The sequence below is a fragment of the Macaca thibetana genome, chromosome 15, assembly GCF_024542745.1.
Source record: "Macaca thibetana thibetana isolate TM-01 chromosome 15, ASM2454274v1, whole genome shotgun sequence".
Classification (NCBI taxonomy): Eukaryota; Metazoa; Chordata; class Mammalia; order Primates; family Cercopithecidae; genus Macaca; species Macaca thibetana.
Window position 1 is genome coordinate 13,053,394 of NC_065592.1, and position 23,721 is coordinate 13,077,114.

At 40.8% G+C, this 23,721-nt stretch overlaps 1 protein-coding gene across 3 annotated transcripts in view; it reads left to right on the plus strand.

The window, feature by feature from the left end:
- Nucleotides 1-23,721, plus strand: part of MAPKAP1 (MAPK associated protein 1) — a 270,270-nt gene that overhangs the window by 150,833 nt on the left and 95,716 nt on the right. For all 3 annotated transcript variants that reach the window (XM_050760550.1, XM_050760553.1, XM_050760554.1), the window contains one exon: nucleotides 14,086-14,195. In XM_050760550.1, coding sequence (XP_050616507.1) covers nucleotides 14,086-14,195 — 110 coding nt within the window. The remainder of the gene's footprint in view (nucleotides 1-14,085; nucleotides 14,196-23,721) is intronic.

Genomic DNA, 23,721 nt, shown 5'->3' on the forward strand with positions numbered 1-23,721 from the left:
TTTAGACTCACTTTTTATTGACAAATAGCCCTCTGAAAGATGTCCTAATTTACAATGCTACCAACAGAATTCCTAAAATCATTTTTACAGTTTTACCATTACAAGGTATTAGAAGTGTTTTTTTCTACTTTAAAAGATATACACAGTGGCATTTCAGTAGTTTTTACTTACATTTTTATTGATTATTAATATGTCTAGAACTTTTTCTATGTAAATATTAACACATGATCATAGCAGTCTTTTGAATCAAAAGTCCTTTTTTAAAGCAAGAGGCTATTATCACTGAGTTTTCAATAGAGTGGAGTGGGGCTAGGATTCATATGCCTTTCCAGGAGGAGCATCTAAGACTACACAGTGTTGCACTATGAACCCTGCCTTCTGGAGAATAGGAGGAGGGGGAAGGCAAAGAGTAACAACTGCTTTAAACTTAATACTCTGTTTTTTGATCCTGAATTACTCCCACCCCTGTGTTCCCACTCCCAGACACACACATAGCCCAATCCTTTTTCTATTTTAAAATTCAAGAGAGTTTATTTGATGTGTCTGGAGTGCTTCTGAAAACACGAGGTAAAGTGAAATCTTTATATGTGAGCATTAAGAACAAAAATGTCAATAAATTTTCTTTTTCTCAGTCGTCTGATGAAATAGTGCAGATTACTGACCGTTTGCCCTGTGTGTATTTTCTTGGTTCAGCAACCTCTTACTTGCCTTTCTGGTCTATATTCTAAGTTAGTAAAGCTTCTCTTACAAATGCAGAACAGAGCAGACCTTCAGGAGTCTCTAGGGATGTGTCTAAAGTTTCAGAGAAGGAAATCCCAGCAAAATAAATAAAGCCATAACTACTCCTCATCACTTCCCACCTTCACTCCTTCCACTTGTCTCCCAGTAGAGGAGGGACAAGAAGTGGCTGGGAAGACACAGAGCTGAAACAGAAAGAGGGAAGTAGGTTTGACAATAGGGAGTGAACTAATACTTACTAAGGGCCAACTATGCATATGCTATCTCACTTAATCCCAAAAAGACCAGTTTTTATGAACAGTTTAGGGACGTGGAAACTGAGGGTAAGCAGTATTGTTCTTAGGCCTAGATTTGACCCATCCCTGACTTTAAAGTCCATGCCCTTTCCAGCCCCCTGCCGAGAGGTTGAGGCTGGGAAATCCGGTGTTGGTTTAACCTGTGAATCTCACTGTCTTAAGACTGACATTCAGCCACTGCTGTAGTGCAGAGGCGATGGCATGGTGGACTCTGGAGCCAGGCCACTTGGATGCCGATCCTAGCCTTGCCCTTACTAGTGGGTGTGGTCCTGGATGAATATTTAACTGTTCTGTGGCTCAGTGAAATGGAGATAATAAAACCTATCTCACAGATCAGTTATGAGGATTAAATGAGTTAATAGATCTGAAGCACTTAGAACAGTGTTTAGCATATGTACGCATCATCTTAGTGTTAGTTGCTGTTATTGTCACTATTAATAAACAACCCTTGGAGAGCAAGAACTGAATTATCTGTGCCCACAATACTCAGCATCACTCCATTACTATGATAGATCTGCCATACGTATTTCTTGAATGGGTTACTGAGTAGATCTTTTTGCCACTTGTACATTTTTCTTCTTCTCCTACTTTGTTTTATAGCAGAGGAGGGGTAGTGTTTAGGTGGACGTTGCTCAGCTGGACTGAAGAAGTTGAACTGGAATAACTTTCAGTGAACATGGGCAGTGGGTAAACGTTAAGGATCTACAGACTTTCAAATGAGTCCTCTTATGAGCATACATCCTCTAAGTTAATAGCAAGACCATTAACTTCTTGAAGACGAGGAAGGCACAGTCTTATTGTCTCTGTATCCTTAGCACCCAGCACAGGGCTTCGTGGAGAAGGAATGACTGAATCTTCAGGTGTCTGTGAGCTGCCAGGAGGACACTTGACCCAGCACTATGTCCCACCTTGTTTTCTAAGACCTCTTCTCCTCTTTTACACCTGTTCCTGCCTTTCAAATGCCAGGAAGGCCCAGGTCGCCTTCTGACCTTCAGAGGCCCTCACACCAGCTATTCCCGGGGCTCCAGTACCATCTTTGCCTCTAAGTGTGGCAGCACAGACTTTGAATTTAGGCAAACCTGGGTTCACGGTTCAGCTTCACTAGCATCTGGATACATGCATGACCTTAGACAATTTTACTTACCTTTGTTAAGTCTCAGTTTCTTCATCTGTAAAATGTGGATAATAGTAACTATCTCATGGAATTGTCATGAGGGAGTTTCTTAAATGTTAAGTTACATACAGAACTCTTTTAAAGGGAAATAAATTCTCCTAAAGTCTCAATGTTTATCCAAATGAGTTTTTTAATAATGCTACTTGGATACATGCAAATATAAAGTTCTATAATGTTTAGCTATAAATTCAATGTTTTTACACAACCTAAGCAAAATTACAAACTACAGATAAAACCATAGCATTAATAAAATACAAATTAACAACTTTAATGTAACATATGATGTTTTGCTGAAATTAAACATTGCTGATGTTGGGTTTAATTGGGTGTTAAATGTTTTACTCGTCAACTTGAGTCTTTTGATTTTCACATGAGACACCATGATTAACATCCTTTTAAACGGTGTATTTTTAACTACTAGTCCATTATTTTAGTGGGCCAATTGATTTATAATGTGTCCCCCCACACAAACACATAAATTTTAAATACTCTTTACTAGAAAATGCTTTTTTTTTTTTTTTTTTTGACAGCGTTTTGCTGTGTGGCCTAGTCTGGAGTACAGTGATGTGATCATGGCTCACTGCAGCCCCAAACTCCTGGACTCTTAAGGACCCTCCTGCCTCAGCCTCCCAAGTAGCTGGAACTACAGGCATGTGCCACCATGCCCAACTATGTTTAGTAGAGACAAGGTCTCACTGTGTTGTCCAGGCTGGTCCTGAACTCTTGAGCTCACGCAGTCCTCCTACCTCAGCCTCCCAAAGTGTTAGGATTATAGGCATGAGCCACCACTTCTAACCTAGAAAACTCTACTTTGCGTTTGGCCCACCATGCTTTCTCTTAGTATGATCAATTCATGGTGGTTTGCCCAGGACTCTCCCTGTTTCAAAACTGAAAGTCCTGTATCTATGAGCACTCCCTGATGCTCACCTCCAACCCCTTCCTCCGTCCTAGGTAAGCCACATTGGTCACTCTACTGTATCTGTTGCTTGGTCTGTACATAAGTGGGCTCTGCCTGACTGATACTTGTGCATAGTGTGACTTGGCAGCAAACAGCACAGATTTTTCAGAGACCAGCAAGACTGTTCATAGAGATCCTTGTGCCCACTGAATTATCTCACCATTTTTCTGTATTCAGCAAACAAGTTCTGTATGCAGCTTGCAGTAATGCCATTTGACTTTCAGTAAGTTCGTTAGTGATGTTAAATAACTAGCTGCTGGAACACATAACCCCCCAAATCGCACCACCTTATCCTAGGGTTGGCAAACTTTTTTTTTTTTTTTTTTTTTTTTTTTTGAGACAGGGTATTGCTCTGTCACCCACACTGGAGTGCAGTGACATCATCTTGGCTCACTGCAACCTCTACCTCCCAGGCTCAAGCAATCCTCCCACCTCGGCCTCCCAAGTAGCTGGGACTACAGGCATACGCCACCATGCCCAAATAATTTTTGTATTTTTTGTAGAGACAGTGTTTCACTATATTGCCCAGGTTGGTCTCAAACTCCTGGACTCAAGTGATCTGCTTGCCTCAGCTTCCCAAAGTGCTGGGATTACAGGCTTCAGCCACCGCTTCTAGCCCAGCAAACTTTTTCTGCAAAGGGCCAGATAGTAAATATTTTAGGCCATTGGCCATAGAGTTTCTGTAACTCAGCACTGCCATTGTAGTATGTGAGCAGCCTTAGACTACATAGACAAATGGGCATGGGATAGGTTTGTTGGTCAACTTCTGGATTTTCCCAATAAGTTTCTTTCTTTCTGTCTTGCCCTTTCCTCCCCTCCCTTTTTTTTGGATAGAGTTTCACTCTTGTCGCCCAGGGTGGCATGCAGTGGTGTGATCTTGGCTCACTGCAACCTCCACTTCCTGGGCTCAAGCAATTCTTCTGCCTCAGCCTTCTGAGTAGCTGGGATTACAGGCATCTGCCACTATGCCTAGCTAATTTTTGTGTTTTTAGTGGAGACGGAGTTTCACCATGTTGGCCAGGCTGGTCTCGAAGTCCTGACCTCAGGGGATCCGCCTGCCTCTGCCTCCCAAAGTGCTGGGATTATAGGCGTGAGCCACCATACCCAGCCTAATAATTTTATTTCCTGTTCACATTTGTCTGATGTGGGCCAGGTGACTCTCTTGGGTATTTCTCCTCTAGGCAGTGGCTCAGGGCTCCCCAGGTGGGTGAAAAATGGGGAACGTGGAAGATGAGGAGTGAGGAGGGGCCTACAGCTATATCTGTCTCTCATACACCCCCCCATACACAAACAGTGACATATATAAAATATGTGGTGACACATATAGTTTTGCTTTTAGTTCAATGAAAAGCATATATAGCTATATATATCTATACATCATATCATATCATACATATATTGATATGTATAGATAATACATCTGTATATGCTTTTCATTAGACTAAAATCAAAGTTGTTTTTAATTAAAAAAAGTTTTTAGAGACAGTGTCTCACTATGCTGCCCAGGCTGGACTGGAACTTTTGGGTTCAGACTGTCCTCCTGAGTAGCTGGAACTGGAGGCTCACATCACCGTGAGAAAACACGTTTTTAAATTCTGAAACTTAGTCTGTAAATTCATCTGTTGATTCTTGGGGGCTCTTGAACCTCAGGAAATGCTGCTGTGATTATTAATATTAGTTGAGACTCTGGCATGTAGGAATTGTTACATAGTTGCTATTATTTCTGTCAGGAATTCTCGGTGGGAATACTTTACACTAAGGTGAGAATGGGGTTATTTTTTATTATATAATTAATATGTGTCCATTATAGTAAAATTGGGAAATAGATCTATTTCTGCTTTTAAATTTGTCTTCATTCCATCATACAAAAATTGTGAATTGTTATTTTATAATTATTTACATTTTTTAAAGAGGAACTAATTAACTTAAATGAACTTCTCATTGGAAAAATGTTCTGTGGTGGGAACGTGTAATTGGATGTCTTCTGATGTTCTTACTAATCAGGACTAGATCTATCTAGCCTTCCCTCTAGAACCCCTGGGCCCCAGGAAACCCCTGGATATAGAGTTGTTGTTTGGAGAAGGAGAATGGATTATTCTAACAACTTGCAAATTAGGAGCCTGCTAATGGAAACTGCCTCTTTTAACAAACTACAAGTGGATTCCTAAACTATCCATTGTTCCTGATTGATTTTGGACAGAGCAAATATGTCTATAAATGGGAATCCCTAACTTGCTGACTACTTTGAGCCTAAGCAGTAAAGATGTTTGGATATCAGGAGTGTCAGGGAGGAGAAGTAGGGAGTGGGAGGAATGGGAAGGTTTTTGGCTGGCCCCCAAAACCAGATAAAGATCTGGAACTCAGATAGTGTCCTGCATCTCGAGCAGTGTTTCTTGCCAGCAGTGACCAAGCCAAAGCCTACTGTTCCTTTAGACAAAGTAGGACAAGGGAGAATGAGATCCTGAGTGGGGTAAGTGCCTCTCAAGGGTAGGGACCTGCCTTGTTTGTCTCCTTCTCCCATTCCCAACACAGGCCTAATTTAGTCAGAATTTGTGAGACTGAGTTGAGTTCAAAAGTGGCAATGACAAACACAACTGTGGTAATATTACCTTAAATGTGTTGACATTAATGTTTCATACCAGGATTCTTCTCTGGAGTGGGGGAAAAAGGGCTTTAAAGGAAAAAAAAAAAAAAAAAAAAAGAACAGTCAAGGCCAATAAAATTGTCAAAATCTCCTTAGAAGTCAGAGCAGTTAAACTGTCTCACATATACATATATATGTGTATATATACACACATATATGTGTGTGTGTGTTTTCCTTTAAATATTTGATATATTAGAGGAACATGAGGAAGGAACAGTTCTAACCAAGAGCTGTTTGGGTAAGGGGTTATCAGGTAACAGTAGAGGGTCTTAGCCCAGAAGCTGGGCTGCCTTGGGCATTGTGGCCCAGCAGGCTCCCAGAGACTGCCTTGGCTTCTCTTGGCTGTGCAGAAAGGGAAAGATGAGCTGCTTTTTTAAAGAGGCGTGCCCTGGGTTCATTCATGCTCTTTTCTGGGCTTTTCAGAAGAGTGGGGAGTTTTAGTGTACCATCTTGATGATAAATCCACAGTATACCCCAAGTGACCAGACCTTTATTAAAGGGTGTCATTAGCTTGAAGCCTTTCCTTCTGTTATATGCTATTGCCTTGTGGTCTAGAGAATGAAAAAAAAAGGAGTGGGGGAGGGCAGGGAGAACATTTTCACACACTCATTCGGTTTCATGCCTCTAGTAGACACTATCTCATTTATTTCTTTTTTAATCACTTATTTCTTTTCTGTGATATTTTAAAATTGGCCACACCCCATCAGTAAAGTTTCTTATACGCAATTCACTTTTATAATATGTAAGCGGAGGCTCAGAGACAGGTAGTTACTAACTCAAGGCCATAATGTTTGGTAAGAGGCAGAACTAAAATAGAATAAGGAATAAAAGAAGATGCTTGTGTTTTCTGTAACCAGGCCTGACGATATGAGTATAAATTATCCTGGTTATTTATTGTTTGCTTGAGTCATAGAGGACCAACTGTGTGTTGTTTCTTTTCATTCTGCTGTATTAGCAAACATTTTCATTGTCCAGATTGTCCTCGTGTATGGAAATGTAACATATGCAGCCTGTTTAATTTTGTATTTGTAAATCTGACTTGATTTCCTTTTTGGCAACAGCAACTGTCTAGAGAAAAGAAAGGATTTTTCTTTGTGTCTGTTTAAAGTGACAGAAATATTGGAGCAAGTAATAAAGATGGAAAGCATTAATTACACACTTCTAAGAATTTAAAGGTCAGACAAGCTAAATATGTATGTTTTGCTCACTGGAATGTCTTGAAATTGTGCCAGGATTCGCTTTGTTCCTACCATAAAAGCACACATTTTAAATAACCATCAACTTACTTTGTATCTAAAAATTATACCAGATTGTTGCTTTAGTTAATATGTATCTTCAAAGTCGGGAGCTCCCATTTCTGAGCCCATGTGATTGGTTTGGTGATGCTTCCCCCTTTGGCCATGTTTAGTTACTATGTCTCATTTTGATTTCCTCTGTTCTCCCCTCAGCTTATGTCGGAGTCTGTCAGCTGCTGCTATGTACATGTCAGGCTAGTGACTTGGAATGTTTATTAATACAATGTCAGTCTTGCTGTTGAAAAAACTGTGATGCTTCTCAGAAGGTTGTGATAGAACGAAGCGTTTGATTTCCAGATCCTGTCTGCACTGCATGGTGAATACATTCTCACATGTTATGCAGTTCACTGACCTGACAGTTATGGAACCCCGCCTGGGACCCCATTTCAGCAGGACATATTTGAACAGAAACAGTTTGCAAAACTTTACACACTTAAACTCCTGCCAAGGCAAACTGTTAGCCACTTGAGTTTGTTATAAATACCCAGTGGCAGTGGTTGGAAGTAGCCCACGGTGTGTTTTATATTCTGAACGGAATGTGAATGTCTTTGCGGTTATATAGAGTAGTAAATAATTGAGTTTGATTAGGGAGAGGGACCTCATTATCCCCCACCTGTGCCCAGCTGGAAGGGGAGGGTCGAAATGAAGCCATTAGCTGTCTCTCTTACTGGCATCTCAAAGAGCTCAAATACATCTGTGTCTTATTTTCTTTTCTGGCACAATCAGTCGAGCAAGCTAAGCAGGCATGACCGGATTTGGCAAGTCCCAAGGACTCTGGCAAAGATACACAAGGAGAAGGCGGAGGGCAGTCATTTTGGCTTCTCACTGCCCATTAGTCTAGCGAGTTATGTTTTTGGAAAATGTCTGTTTTGAAAAAGAGTACTTTGTCCAATGTCAAACATCGCATGCTCCCACAGTACGCTTTGATCTTTTAAAAAATTTTTGGTCAGTGTAAGGAGAAACAAAATGTGGCGTTCACACTAGTGTCAACTCTTTATGAATAAAGTAATGCTCAAAGTACTTACTTTAAAGCAGGCATGCTGCAGTTATTACAAGGCCTTCTCTTGCTCATATATTTCCATTTTCTACCTTGAAATGCTGGAGAATGAACATGCATGGAATTATACCAGAGCAGGTTGAGAACTAGAGTATGTCTTCATCACTATTGGGAACTGGTCAGGACTGGAGACTCGAGAACGGCTCTTAGCAACCTTTTCCCACTTCCTGCAAACTGAGACTGTGGCTTTTGAAACCATGACTTTCTCCGAGGTCTCTAAAAATCTTGTAGGTCATATGGTTATACTAAGAATCTGGACATGTATAGTCAAACTGAATTTGTTACATTGGAAGTTGAACCTTTTCCACAGATTGGGTCAGTGGTTCCGGCATGGAAGATGTGCTGTCTGGAAGTCGCTTTTTTCCCTGAGTCCCTAAGACTCACTTTGCGGCTGTGGAGGGATTAACAAACACAGACTTCGGAGTCTAGCTGATCTGGGTTCAAGTCCTGGCGCCTTCAGGACTTATTAGTTGTATAACATATTAACTTATTATATAACTCCAGACAAATGTCTCAGCCTTGCCAAACCTCAATTTTCTCTGTTATAAAATGGGACTTATAATAGCCCCTACCTTTTCTAGGAGGATTAAACAAAGTAAGTGCTCAATAAATATTGAATATTACCATTGTCTCATTATATATTCATTGTACATATGAAGAAAATGCTTATGCTTATTATATATTAACTGTTTATTAAACATTTATCTTTTTTTTAACTAATGGCTGGCCTATAAGCATTTATTATATGACAGGTATTATGGTAAGTACTTTAGAAGTATTTTGCCTTTACAGCAATCTTACAATCCAAGAAAAATTATCATCCTCATTTTGTCGATGAGGAAATGAAGTTAAAGTGATTATGTTGTTATCCATAAAAGCAGAGGTGGGGCTTCACACCAGGTCACTTGATTCTAGAGTTTACTGGGCTCTGCTGCCTTCTGGTGCTGCCACCGTCTCTCCTAGCATGGTTTAGAGCTAAATGATGACTGCATTTTGAGACATCATCCCCACTAGGAAGCTCTGGGGCCCTCTGACCTCTGTGTGGCTGGGTTAAGTGCCCTACGTTTGTTTCCGCAGCACTCTGAACTTGCCTCTGCCTTTGTGGCTGTCACACAGAACTAGAATTGTTTGTTGGCTTCTTGTCTTTCTCTCCCACTGGACTGTGCAACTTGGGTTAGGGACCATATTGTTGATTTTTTAATCCAAAACAGGATTTATAATAGATGAGTGATCTCAGGTAAATTCCCTAATGCCTTCAGCCTCAGTTTCTATAAAATGGGTGTAATAATTGTACCTATTTTAGGATTGAATAAGTCAATACAGATTTATTTTAAAAAGCTTAAAACAGCACCTAGCACATAGAAAGTGTTCAATAAATAGTCGTTGCTGTTATTATAATTGTTCAACAGTGGACAACTTGTGCAAATCAAAAAGTTCTTAATAAATGTTGTTGAAATTCTTTACACCACCATGATTTTTAAATTTCCATCATCACTATTCAAAGATAGTGAATTAAGTTGAGGTGGAACATACCTGCATCATAGTTAACACTTTCAAAAAGGAAAGCTTTGAAAACTGAACCCAGAGTGCTCCCCTTGGAGCTCTTGGGAAGCTTTGATGCTTGGGCCACAGGCTGCTCACTGACAGTGCCCCTGAATATTGCCACCAAGCTCAACAAATCACACATTTTAATGCCCCTGTGTTACCAATGACAGGCAATGAGTTTTGAGATCCTCACCCCTCCCCCCCCATAAGCAGTCTCTGTTTAGGAGGCAGGGGAAGGAGGGGCTGAAGTGGGGCCTCTCCTCTTGGGATGATGACTTAGGACAAGGAGAACAAAAGAGAACTAACATCGACTCCCTTTACTGTTTGCCAGTCATAGTGTGAGGTGCTTGGCATTCATTGTCTGTTTCATCCTCGTGACAATTCTATAGGGAAGTAGCCTACTCATTTCATGGATGCAGCTGAGGTTCCCACATGTTACAGCAACATCTCCGTTAGCCACAGAACTGGGATTTCGGTCAAAGGGTATTTAACCTCCAGTCTCTGCCTTTTCCTCTCCAGTGTGCTGCCTTCCAACTTGGGTTCTGGTTCCAGCTCTGTTCCTAAAGATAGAATCTAAGCTTTTCAGATGAAGACTTACGTCCCTGTGGGCTCTGTGGCTCCCACTGCCTCTCGCTTACTGCTTAGTACAGAAAGGCTGCTTGTGTTGGGTTCATGCTGGCATACAAACTTCTCTGGGGTAACTGAGTGGCTGTGCGCTGGGACGGAGCGCACAAGTGAGGAGTCTCTTTTTAAAATGCCCATACATTGTTCAGTGGTTACGAGACTTGACAGGACCTAACTTTGAATTGACTGAAGCACTCCTGGCAGTGTTTCATCCGCTCCCTGACATGGAATTTCACCCTAGACCCAGCATGGACAGCCCCAGGAGCCATGGGAAGGGCAGCTGCTGCTTTTCAGTGTCCATAGAATGCCCTGCTCTGAGGGAAAAGAAGTTGTCTGTCCCTGAGGCGAGCAGGAGGAGGAGCGGTTTCTGAGCCGAGACTTTGGGTCGGTGTGTAGCCTGCCTGTTCATCCGAGGGCTGATCACCCCGCCACAGCTCCTAACCCAGAGACTGGAGCACGTGCCACAGGGCAGGCAGGCTGGGACCAGGAGCACCCTGTCTGCCTACTACCAGCACTCCCCCCCGGATCATTGTCCTCTCAGCCTCAAACCCAGCGTCCCACATTAAGTAAAGGCTTTAAAAGATGTATTTCAATAGACTTTTTAGAAAGCCCATAAAAAATCCTGGATATAAAGAAATGAGGCATAAAACCCAGAATGTTTGGAAGTCAAGCTGAAAATTGTGGTGGCAAGTCTCCATCTCCACTTGTTAAATGGGAGCATAACTTAACACTTACACCTAGACGGAGGCTGAGAACCACTTGCATTCTATGCTCTTACGTTTCAGAAACATATGAGGGTATTACTCAAAAAACAAAACCCTGCCCATCTCCCCCGCAAAGCGCTCACTGTAGACGTGGAACAAGATCCACAGTTGGCATTCGTCTGGAGGGAAGGGAGCGGAGCATGGGACTGACCTGAGGAAACTCTTATTAGGTCTGCCTGAATGTGCAGCACGCAGGGCAGAACCTCTTTCTCCTTTTAACGTGCACGTTTTGACGGAAATGGAGCCCCAGAGTAAGATACTGCACACTCACGAAGGTCCATTCCGAGGGCCGTGCGTGCCCCTTCCCTTCGCTGTTGTTTTCATTTTCCTCTCATGAACCTTGCTACCCTGGCTTCAGCACGGAGGCTGTAAAGGAAGATGGAGAGCCGAGTTACCTCAGAATGATCACTATCGTTAACATTCACGGGTGGTTCACTTATCATTCCTGACTGCACAGACATGGCAGCCGCTCGGAAGCGTCCGCAGGTGTAGCATGGTGATACATATTACATTGTGCCACAATGGATTTATGTATTCTGTAACAAAAGAAAAGTGTAATGAAAAAATACAGAAGGTAATCCTTTATTCCTCCACCACACAATTTATCAGTAATGCCTGTGGATGATAAGTGCCAGGGATTTCCTCTGCTTGCTTTAACCTTGTCACCCAGGTACGTTTTGGTAAAATGACAGAAAAATACAGACTGGGGATTTTCCTCTGCTCAAAAATCTTTTAAAAGGACACTTTTAATTTATGGAAGTTAGTCCAAACACAAGGCTTCCTTTTGAGCTTTTAGTCTGCTTTTGCTGAAAAAGATAAACGTATTGGCTGGAAATAATGCTGTCAGCCGGCAGCAGAGTAGGAGGAAACGTAAGCAATTTCTAAGCAGACTGAAATCTACAGTAGTTCCGCTAGAACCAGGTGGATGGCAGTTCATGAGGTCCAGGCCAGTACTAGTTTGTGAGTACCCGAGAACTTGTGTTCTCTTTTAGGCCCTACTCATCCATCGCCCAACATATTGTCACAGATGGAGCACATACTGGCTTCTGAGGAGAAAGCAGGGGAAGGCAAATCTGATCGTGGTTGACTGGCATTTGTTCCAAACACACACTGGCCTAGCGCCAGAGCAAATACCCCCAAGTTTATAAATGCACAAGGCACTTTACATTTCAGTACTCTTGCCAAAGTATCACTTACTGCATCGCTCCCTAAATATAGTTTTTTAAAAAGAGCTTTTTCTTATTTTGCTTTGATCAGTAAAATAAACTTTTAAAGATTGTTCTGGGATGGGGTCCAGCTTCTGAGGTAAAGAATGGCCGGGACTCAGGCATGATTCAGTAACAGAGTGTTCAGTAAAATTAGCTTGACAGTTCTCAGGCCTGCTGTTCGATAGCAAGAACTTGACCAAGTTAAAATGGATGATGGTGCTGGCCAGACCAGCTTCGGCTTTTGCTTTTTAACAAATGGAATGTCAAGGATTAAACAGCAAGCCGTATGGAGAGGAGGGTTGTGGAGATGTCTCTGTATTAGGGAAGCAAATTAGGTCCTTGGTTTTGAGATCGACCCCCAGCCCCTATGGAGAGTCAGCCACCTGGTTGGGTCCAGCCTCGGCTTAAGACCCTTCCCAGCCTGTCCTACCATTGGGAAGCTTTTCCAGAGCTTAGCTTGGGGCTTGGCTTTTCTTTCAGATTTCTTGTCAATATGAAGTTCTGCCATGTTTTTTGGCCATGTTCCCTTTAGAGATTCTTATGGAGAAATGGGAATGCGACCAAACTCCTTGTGGCAATTCCCATGTTCCATAGTTGGAAACTTGGGTCCCGTTTGTTACATGAGCTACTTGGAATTGGTCTCTTTTGTTCCAGTGCCCAAGCGTAGTGAGTAGTATTTGTGATACTTGCTATTGCAATTAACAGTCTTGGTGAAGTTATACCTCACACAGGAGATGGGCTTCTGTTTTTAGAGTACTTGTTCCTTAGCAGTTTTTTTCCAATCCAGATGAAGCCTTTCCCCCACCCAGTTGGATTAATTGGAAGCTTACAAGGAGTGTTAGTGTTTTGTCTTATAATTACTTGTGCTTCAGCTAATATTTTGACTTTCTAGGACTAAGTAGATTAAAGCATTCATACTGAAGTGTATAGACTGTATTAAAAAAAAAAAATACAGCCTGGTGCGGTGGCTCACGCCTGTAATCCCAGCACTCTGGGAGGCTGAGGCGGGCAGATCATGAGGTCAGGAGTTCAAGACCAGTCTGGCCAAGATGGTGAAACCCATCTCTACTAAAACTACAAAAATTAGCCAGGCACAGTAGCAGGCGCCTGTAATCTCAGTTCCTGCAGAGGCTGGGGCAGGAGAATCGCTTGAATCTGGGCAGCAGAGGTTTTCTGTGAGCCGAAATTGCACCACTGTACTCTAGCCTGGGTGACAGAGTGAGACTCCATCTCAAAAAAAAAAAAACAGAAAGTGTATGTGTATGAATAAACAAATATATTTACTAGCTAGTTAGAGCATTTTATTTTCCTCCTTCTCAATTACTTTGGGGTATTACTGCCCTCTGGCCCCACATGACATTTTTTTTTTTTTTTGTCTGGGGCTCCATTAGCTTAGTATGATGGCAGTATCTGCCTGTAGTGACATCTACTGATACAAGCCAAGTTTATCAGTTGTCAATCCTTGTTGCAAGATTTGGTTTGGAAGCCAACACTAGGAACCCTGCTGCTGACCCACGCAGACCACTTAGGTTCAACTTGGACAAATTAGAAAAACCTTCCCTAAGCCTGAGCTCTCTTTCACTTGGAACTGCTCGTGCTAGAATCTTTTATCACCACCCCTCCCATCCCCCACCATTAGAAGTATATCTATTCAACCTGTTTTTAAATAATTGGTACCTCAGTATGCACTTACTTTAAAACTTGCTTAAACACAGTGAAGATCGCAGTAACATCTCTCTGGATGAATGTTGGTGATGATGTAATATTTGTCTTTTCCTACAGAAATGCTGCTCATGGATTCTCCCTTATTCAGGTGGACAACACAAAGGTTACCATGAAGGAAATCTTACTAAAGGCAGTGAAGCGAAGAAAAGGATCCCAGAAAGTTTCAGGTGGGATAGTTAAATCATATTCTCACAGTAGTAGAAGCTTAACCCTTATTAAAAGGGCATAAGGCATGTGTGTGTGATGGCTGGCTAGATTGTTTCAGATGTCATTGCTAGAAGGTTTGGTTAGCAGATCTATGCAAGAAAAGGTGATTGTACATTGCCCCTGGGCCTCAGAAAGGGACTGGCTCAGTGGCATATGTGAGAAGAATGTATTCATATCAATTGTGGAAGTTCCTTCATTAATAATTTGTGGTAGATTCAGACAGAGCTACTTGTGCTGATGATTAGTTGATGTAAAGCTGTCTTGAAAACCGAATCAGTCCTAAACTTGAATCACTACTTTTAATTTCATGTTTTCACATAATTTCCCATGGGAGAACTTTTAGTTACTAATGTCTCTGGTATGGGGAAGAAAAGAAAAATTTCTCTTCATCTTTATCAAATGAGGGCAACCCTTTAAAAAAAAAAAAAAAAAAAGACAAAAAGGCAAGTCACTTGATGTGCACAAATAACCTAACTCCTCATTACCCAACTTTATATGGAAAAGATGCTTATAGTATTAGCTGTGATATTTAAAGCATATATACCAGGATTGAGAAATAATTATCTTGAGAAATAGCTCAAAGATCTGTCATATCACAGACAACTTTAATATAAATCAACTCATGTTGAATATCTTAGCTCTGTAAATAAAGAGACTTCTTAAACACCTTTGATTTCACCTTTTGGAAAGGAAAAAACGCATTGCTGGCGCTGAAGAAAATAGTTTTGTGCTCTTTTTAAGGGGAGGCATATAATCTGTTCCAGATTTAATTAGCTATCTTCAGATGAAAGCTGAAGTTTTAATAAAAGTTAGAAGAGATAACACAGTGAAGGACACGGATGAGCTGTCTCAAGGCCATATTCCAGGGGAACGATAAGAGCTGTAAAAAATGGCAGAGGAGAGCAATTGAATGGAGCAATGAAAATCTGATTCTCATAAAAAAGAGAGAGAGAGAGAGAGATGCTGGTAGGGGCGGTTGTAGATGAGACCTGCTAGCGTCTGCAAGCAATTTGGATGCTTGCCAGGAGTCATTGTTCACCCTCGGCTGTGGCGGCTCCGTCCAGATGTGCCAACTGCACGTTTCGGCTTTTGCCAGCTGACTGCGCCGTTTGATAACCAGCTCTCTGGATGCCCATCACTGGCCGCAGAGATAGAATTAAATGATGATGATCTTCCCACAAGTTGGGAGAGGAAACAATGCATATAAATCTTGATTTCATCTCAGCATGAGAAGTCTTTATCCATCATCACTCATAATGAACAAGTCGTTAGCTGGGATGAATGGTGTTCTGGTTTTTCCAAACACCTCTTTTGTTCATTTTTTGGGTGACTTTTATCCATTGCATGGGGGTCAAACTTCTTTGCATTTAGGGGATGATTGAAGAGGCACAGCCACTCCTTCCCAGTGAAAAGTGGATATTTTGGGGTTCCAGGTGCCAATCGAATAGCTTTTAAACAGCTTCAGATAATCAAAGATATTTAGTAGGCATACACCCTTTCAGATCCTGGTTCTTTACTCTTGTTTTGTTCCCAAATATTTCATATAAAAGTATATTTGTGATATAATGCATTATATTCTAAGAAGGCCTTATTCTGAATTGTCCAAGGAGAAAGTGAAACTTTTTAAAGCTTCTTAGTAAAAATTCCACTGTCACAGATTTTTCATACCATGAAACTCCTGTGAACTTATTTAGATACAGCTGAGCCAGTATCTTTCCTTTTGTCTCCCGTCGTCTCTGTCCAATTGCATACCCGTTTTTCTATGTCCATTCCCAGCGCTTATCATACACACATTTATTTATGTTCACCTTTGTGTACACATTACTGCCATTTCCATCAGAATCTTTGCCATATCCTTGGCAAAGAGTTAGGACTCGGTTATCTGAAAAACAGTGATCTGCATTATTTATTCCTTTTCATACAAGAGAAGCCAATTGAGATTGATACATTTACATAAATTACTGTCTATTTTCTTAATCCAAAAAGCTTTTTAACAAAAGAAGCTCTTTCTGTAGCTTTAATAAGTCTGGTCTCATAAAATAGAAGGATCTCCAGTTTGGTAAAGATATTTGTTTAAGCTTAGGTTGATAAAGGCAGGGTACATCTTGTGTTTTTGAACTTTTGTATGAGTAGAGTTTTTTGGAGAGTGATTAATGAAAAGAGGAAAATCCTCTTGTCATAGAAAGTAACACATAGAAAGTACTTAAAAAATTGTTGGTGCTCACAGCTGACTATGAAATACCTATTAGTTACCTATTATGACACATGAACTTAGTCATGAACTTGGTGGAAAGAGATGCCACGTTAGAGGCACTCATCCTGCATTTCCTGATCCTCTGTCACAATGACCGGCTTAGTCTTTTCAAAAATGTGCCTACCATGCCCCATGTCTGGGACAGAATTAGAGTGAGCAGCCCTGTCATCAAACAGCTTTTACCTGATTGAGTACAGAACAGCACTTGTCTCTTTGCTACCCTTATTGAACTTCAGTGAAGAAGGAGGGAAATACCACTTCAAATCAAAATACATATGCCATGTAGAGTCAGTAGTTATCACAGAGGTTAGTTGTGCTAAAACAAGATTTCAGAAATCCTTTGATAGGCTAACAGTGAACTTGTTCCTTGCCCACAGACATTTCTCTTCCCTTACCTTTTTTCCAGACTGACTACACAACTGTTTGTTTGATAATAATAATAAATTTAGAACTTAAACTATTTCATTATTAAATCAAAATGTAGGCCTAATGGCAGTCCTAATATTTGCTCTGTTGTCCTTCAGTGTGGCACTCCTTCCCCAGTTTTCATTTGTGAAAAATCAGAAGTTGGTATGTATTTGAGCAAAATAACTCTTCTTTGTTTAGGTAAATAGCTTTGTCAATTGAAGCCCTTAGGGTTTTAAAATCATTCTGCTTTTTAGGATAGACTGTCATTTACAGACACTTGTAACTGATCTAAAATTTTGATTTGCATTATTTATAATTATTTCATCAACTCATAACTATGAACATTGCATGGTTTTTTTCCTATTAATATTCATGTGAAAAGAATATACTATAGTAGTCTTTTCACAGTATGTTTCAGTCAATTCTCTGCTAAGGTCTATTTTTTATGCCTATTTTTAAATGTCTCTTTTAAAGTTTCTCTTCAACCTTTCATTTTTTTTTTTTTTTCACTGACCCACTTGACATTTGGAATCTACCTGCATTGGCAGGAAGTCCCTACTATTTAAGAAAATTGTAATTGGAGAATCCAGTTTTAGAAGAATTAGATGAAGCCTCTTTATTCATGTTAACAGTTGGGTGGGTGTGTTTTTGACACAGTAAAGAGTGGCTTGTCAGGTCCCTTGATTTAGGCAGTAAAATACACTAAGCTGTTATTTAGTGAATAAAGGCCTTAATTTAAGTTCTCCCTCTGTCAAAGTTACCCTCACAATCAGTGACCTTCTGAGTTTCTTAGTACTATGTTGTTGTTGTTGTTGTTTAAAAATGCTGTTAACCATCAGTCCTTCCCAGCCTTCTGAAGCATTATGTTGGACATGACAGACACACTGCTGAGAAAGTGATCAATTTCAGTTTTTAACATTGACACAGAAATATAGATACCTCTTAATCTACAAAAGAGAGCGTCAAAGTGGGGTTTACTAAGCAGAATAGTTTTCTGCATAATGTCACAATAGTCTCATTATAAAATAGAGGTGATTTTCTGTATTGTCTGTGGAAAGATTGAACAGGAGCATCTTAACTTTTTCTTATTCCTGTCCATTCTTTTGATATGAAAGACAAATTTTTATTAGTCTGAAGATTCTTTTAAAAAGTTCTTATAATATTGTTAATAAACCTAGTGACATTCATTCCTACTTTTATAAAATTTCACGAAGAACTTGAAAGAAAAGTGTTAGCTTTGTCAGGTGGATTCCCTCCTAACTATATCTGTTTAGAGTCACAGAGCACCTTATTGCTTGCTGATTTACTTTGTTTTCACAAGACCCCTAGAATGTCACCAGTGAGATAGCCTGCGGGGCTTTTCAAACATTATTCCGCAAAGTACTGCTAGGAGCAGAGGGGGAGTAAACATGTACGACAGCGTATGGGGTTCTGGTCTGAGGGACAATTCATGATGGCATCATTGGACTCTTAAGTTGTATCTTACAAATTCATGTGAAATGTAAATATCGATCCATAATGTATCTGTAGCTGTGTCGTACATTCACTGACGTGCTCCCCTGTGTCAGACCTAAGGAGGATCTTATTCTAGAGCAAGAGTGTACATAAGGGGCTGAGAGGGAGAATGATAGAATGGAGGGGAGCTCTCTGCATCCTATAGGGTGTTCAGGGAGCCCCTGTCTGAGAAATTGACATTTAAACAATGACCTTCACATTTAAGCTATGAACAGTTTAGGAGCAAGGCAGGGACAATGCCAATCAAAGCAGTGGCTTGCCATATTTTAGTGTAAAAAGAACATTTAAGATTACTTTGCAGTTTACTTAACCCCCAATCCCGCCAAAAAAAAAAATTATAGTAAAATTGATCCTTTAAGGGAGATAAAGCAGGTGCTCTGCACAGAGTGGCACCATCATCTACCCATTCACCTGAGCCACATACCCAGCTGTCAGTCTTGAATTTTTCCTGCACTGTCTCCCCACATCTTATCCATTAACAAGTCTTGTCAGTTTTACCTCTGGAATAGATCCTGAATCCATTTAGTTGTCTTCATCTCTGTTGGATGGGTCCAAGTCACCATGACTGTCCACCTAGACTGCTGAAATAGCACCCTGGATAGTTTTTGTGCTCGTGCTCTTGGCCTCTCTCCAGTCTGTTGTTTACACAGCAACCAGAGAGAGTTTTAAGATACGAGTCTGTATAGAATTAAATCCAAATTTTTAACCACTGTGAAATACACTGAGGCCCAAAGAGGATAAGAGACACACAGAGAGTATGAACACAAAGAAATAAAAGAACTTGAAAGAAATGGAGAAAAAAATACAGAGTTGATGATTGCCTTATGACAGAGGGATACAGATCAGGCAGAGACCCTGGGCACCCAAGGCCATGGGGAGGTGCAGAATTTCGAGCCTGTGGCCCACTGCGGACCTGCTGTGGTAGACTGGCTGCAGCAGGGTCAGTCACCAAAATACCACACACAGTAGGCCTTACTTTCATGCCAGATAGACTGAGAAAGTTGTAGACAGATGAATTTATTATTTATTAAGAGTATTGTAGCCAGGCACAGTAGCTCACACCTGTAATTCCAACACTTGAGAGGCCAAGGCAGGAGGATCGCTTGAACCCAGGAGTTTGAGACCACACTGGGCAACATAGTGAAACCCTGTCTTCACAAAAAAAATTTAAAAATTAGCCAGGCGTGGTGGCACACGTGTGTAGTCCCAGTGACTGGTACCTGTCAAATATATAGTAGTATGACTAGAAATAGTAGTATGCTCAGTAAATGCTTGTTAAGTGAACTTATGAAAAATGCACATGTGTTAAGGTTTTTAGGGTAATTATGTCACACAGTATATATGATACTGCATTTACTTTTTTAACTCAATAATATGTCATAGACTGATGTGGCAGGATTGGTTAAACCCAGGAGGTCAAGGCTACAGTGAGGCATGATCACACCACTGCACTTCAGCCTGGGTGACAGAGCAAGACTCTGTATTGCGGGGGGAGGTATTTTAAAAGGGATTTGTGTGCCAGGGGAGGAGTTGGTCTTTCCAAAAGGAGGACCCCTTTCAAGGACATGGGAGCTAATGAATGGAGTGCCTTGGTGTACCTAGAAATGCTACCTCATTTAATCTGTACAGCAGCCCTGGAAAGTAGATTTTATTATGCCTGTTTTGAAGATGAGGCTTTAGAAATGTTAAAAGTAAAGGAAAAAAAGAGGTGCATCTTAGAATTAAGGACCTATGGTAACCGTATATGTAATGATGTACTTCTCTGAGCCTCACTTTCCTCAGCTCTAAGAGGTTAAACTTACCCAAGTTTCCTCAGTAAGTAAATGGTGAATCTAAATTGGAGCCCAGGCTTTTTTGACCTCAAAGCCCATACTCTTTTTATTTGTACCATGTTGCTTATTAGAACCCTAATGGGAGAACAAATTTAAAATTCTGTAAACAGAAACGTTCATTGATTCTGAGATCTAAATGCACTAGGGAAGTGCAGCATTTAAAGGAACCCTGTGGTGAATCTGGATATAAAGCCAGGAATTCTTTTTGTAATTGCACAATTTGTCTGTATTGGTGTCAGTTTTAATGTTTTATGTCTAGCTTTCTTAAAGCAACATACACCTGTCCTAAGCTGCCCTGTGGAAAAGGGAAACCCATATATATTTTAGATGGAGTAGGGTTTTTAACACTCTTCTAGCCTGAAATGCCCTCTGAAGGCTAATGTAAGCTAAAGAATGTTCTGGCTATAGGGTTGAACAGAGAGTCCTACTTCATGTGCAATTGATACAGAAAATCCAGTATTCTTTCTTCTATCAAAGTCGAGTTTGTAAGCCAGGGACACAGATTTGTGGTTTCTTTATGCTGTAGCAGGTAATCCTTAAAAGAATAAACGCGGAATGAGTGAATGAATGAATGGATGGATGGAAAATAGAACTGTTTAAGTGATCTTTGTCAAAAAAAGAGGCAGTAAATTCTGCAGACAACTGTTCCTCCTTATGGAAGAATAAATAATCATGCTGATGCCTCTCATGCATGGGAGATGAATAGGAAACGAAGACCTGATACTCGATATCCAGTGACCTATTGGGAAAATGCTACAGTAGATTAGGGCTGCTAAAGTGTTTAAATGTGTGACTCAGAAGTGCCCCAGGCAAGGAGCTCCGAGTTCAATATTCCTGCCTGCCTCCTTTCTCTGCCTCTTTATCTTACTGTTCCATCTCACCTGAGCCTCTCCCTGTCTGGAGTGCTCTGAGGCTCCTGATGGATCTTCCCAAATATAGAGCACAGCACATTGAAGATGGCATTGCAGTCAACTATTTTATCCAGAAAGCCTGGAAATTTAGAGAATTTATGTCAAGCAAAAATCTTTTGGAACCACTTTAGAGACCCAATTATTTTAGAAGGGTGTTATGAGCTCTTGCGACTGCCACATCAGAAAAACTTGAAATATATCATTTGCCAAAACTATGTTTGACCAGCATTTACTCTTCCTGCTAGTCGCTAATCTTTCAGAAGTTCCTTTTTCATTATAAAATCTATTCATTCACTTCATCTGGGCAGTCACAAGTGTGGATTCGATTAATGAAAAAGCAGACTGAAAGGAAGAAAAAAGACATATGCCCCGAGAGGCTATTTGGTGGTATGGGAGACACACACACACACTTAGAAGTCAGACAGCCTTCTCCTGGGTTCACTAGGGGCCGATTCAAGAGCACCGCCAATTTAATAATAGCTTCTTAGGAAATACTACTACATTAAATGTACATATTGATTGTAAACTGCATCCTCATTTTATAAATGTTTTAAAAAATGAAAATCTATCTCAGAATTAAGAAATTCTGGAAACTGTATATGTGTATAATGATGTACTTAACCTCTCAAAGCCTCACTTTCCTCAACTCTAACATGGGAGAGGCTGAGTGAGAATTAATCAAGGCACTGGAGGACAGGGCCATGTGTGCTCTTAAGCTCTGTGTGGCTCCGAGATGCTCTGTTTAGTTCAACTGTCATCAAATGCTGCCTGCTCTGTGCCATGCTGCACTAGAAATCAGGTGGAAAACCCAATGAGTACACGGAAAAAGAGGGATTAAAATGTGTAAATTGACAAGCACATGTATATAAACTACTAAAGCAGCACAGGTAAGGGAGTCCTACTTGAAACTACTGGGTTGGGTAGGGGACTGAGAAAAGATGCTCTGGGGTGATTTATTTGATGGCTTCTTGAAGATTAATTAGAACTTTGCCAGTTGGGTAAATGAGAAGAAGAACATTCTAACTAGAGGAGACAACATGTTTTGAGATGTAGTCACAATACATAGAAGTTCCAAATCACTGGAGCAGGAAGAGGGCAGAGAATAAACTACAGAAACTAGGCAGGGCCAGATCCGACCAGGCCAGGCCTGATAAGTGAGCTTAAAAATAGAAGTGCATTCATGTTTTGGGAGCTTGTTTTGTAATAGGCATTATGTAGGCACTAAGAATTTTGTAAAGACCAAGAAATGGTTCCTGCTCTCAAGTAGCTTTCTGTTTAGTTGGAATAAGCAGGCAATTATAATACCATGCAAGGGATGATACCATGGAAGTAAGTATAGGGCCTGGGTGCACATAGGGAGCAGGGAGCCCTGGTTCCATCCTGGGGAGTCAGGGAAGACTATCCCAAGCTCCTCATCTGGCTGAAATCTGAAGATGAATAGAAACTAGGCAGGTAAAGAGGGATGGGAAAGAGTGTTCAGGCTGCTGTGGTCATCAGGGGCTAGGTTATGTCCATATGTAAGCTGTGTTGAATGTGAACTGTATTCTGATGGCAGAGGGGATCTGTTGAAAGAAGGGCAATAGGCCGGGCGCGGTGGCTCAAGCCTGTAATCCCAGCACTTTGGGAGGCCGAGACGGGCGGATCACAAGGTCAAGAGATCGAGACCATCCTGGCTAACACGGCGAAACCCCGTCTCTACTAAAAACACAAAAAATTAGCCGGGCGAGGTGGCGGCGCCTGTGGTCCCAGCTACTTGGGAGGCTGAGGCAGGAGAATGGCGTGAACCTGGGAGGCGGAGCTTGCAGTGAGCTGAGATCCAGCCACTGCACTCCAGCCTGGGCGACAGAGCGAGACTCCGTCTCAAAAAAAAAAAAAAAAAAAGAAGGGCAATATATAATCAGAATTTCTCTTAGAAAACACTCATCTGTATTGTACAAATGAATTAGAGGCCACAGAATGTGAAGCAGAGAAGTGCAGAGGCTCTCAAGAAATCTGTCCAACAGATAATGGAGCCCTGAATTAAGGGTGCAAAAGAGTAGAAGCTGCTCGTCGGGAAACAGGGGTGGACACTATGGTAACATCTGGTTTCTTTCATTAGAGCTAAATGCACAGTTTGGGAGAACTGAAATAGCTTTGACCTGTGGCCAGATCTCCTGGAGTTAGTATCAAAAGAAGGTAGTGGCATTTAAAGATATTTTTAAAATGAAATTAAATACTTGTTGGGGAAGAAGCAAACATTTTAGAGATGTGTGAAGTAAAAAATGAAAGTTTCCTTTAACTTCCTTTGGTGTAAATCCTTTGGTTTTTTTCCTTCAGTTCACATATAGATATACATATAGGTTATACATTTCATGTGGACAGGATTCTTGTTTTTTGTTTTTGTTTTTTAAATCACTTACATAATCAACACCTGTCAAGGTACCTGTCAAATAGTATACTCAGTAAATGCTTGTTAAGTGAACTCATGAAAAATGCACATGTGTTAAGGTTTTTAGGGTAATTATGTCACACGGTATATATGATATTACGTTTACTTTTTTAGTTCAGTAATATATCATAAGCATTA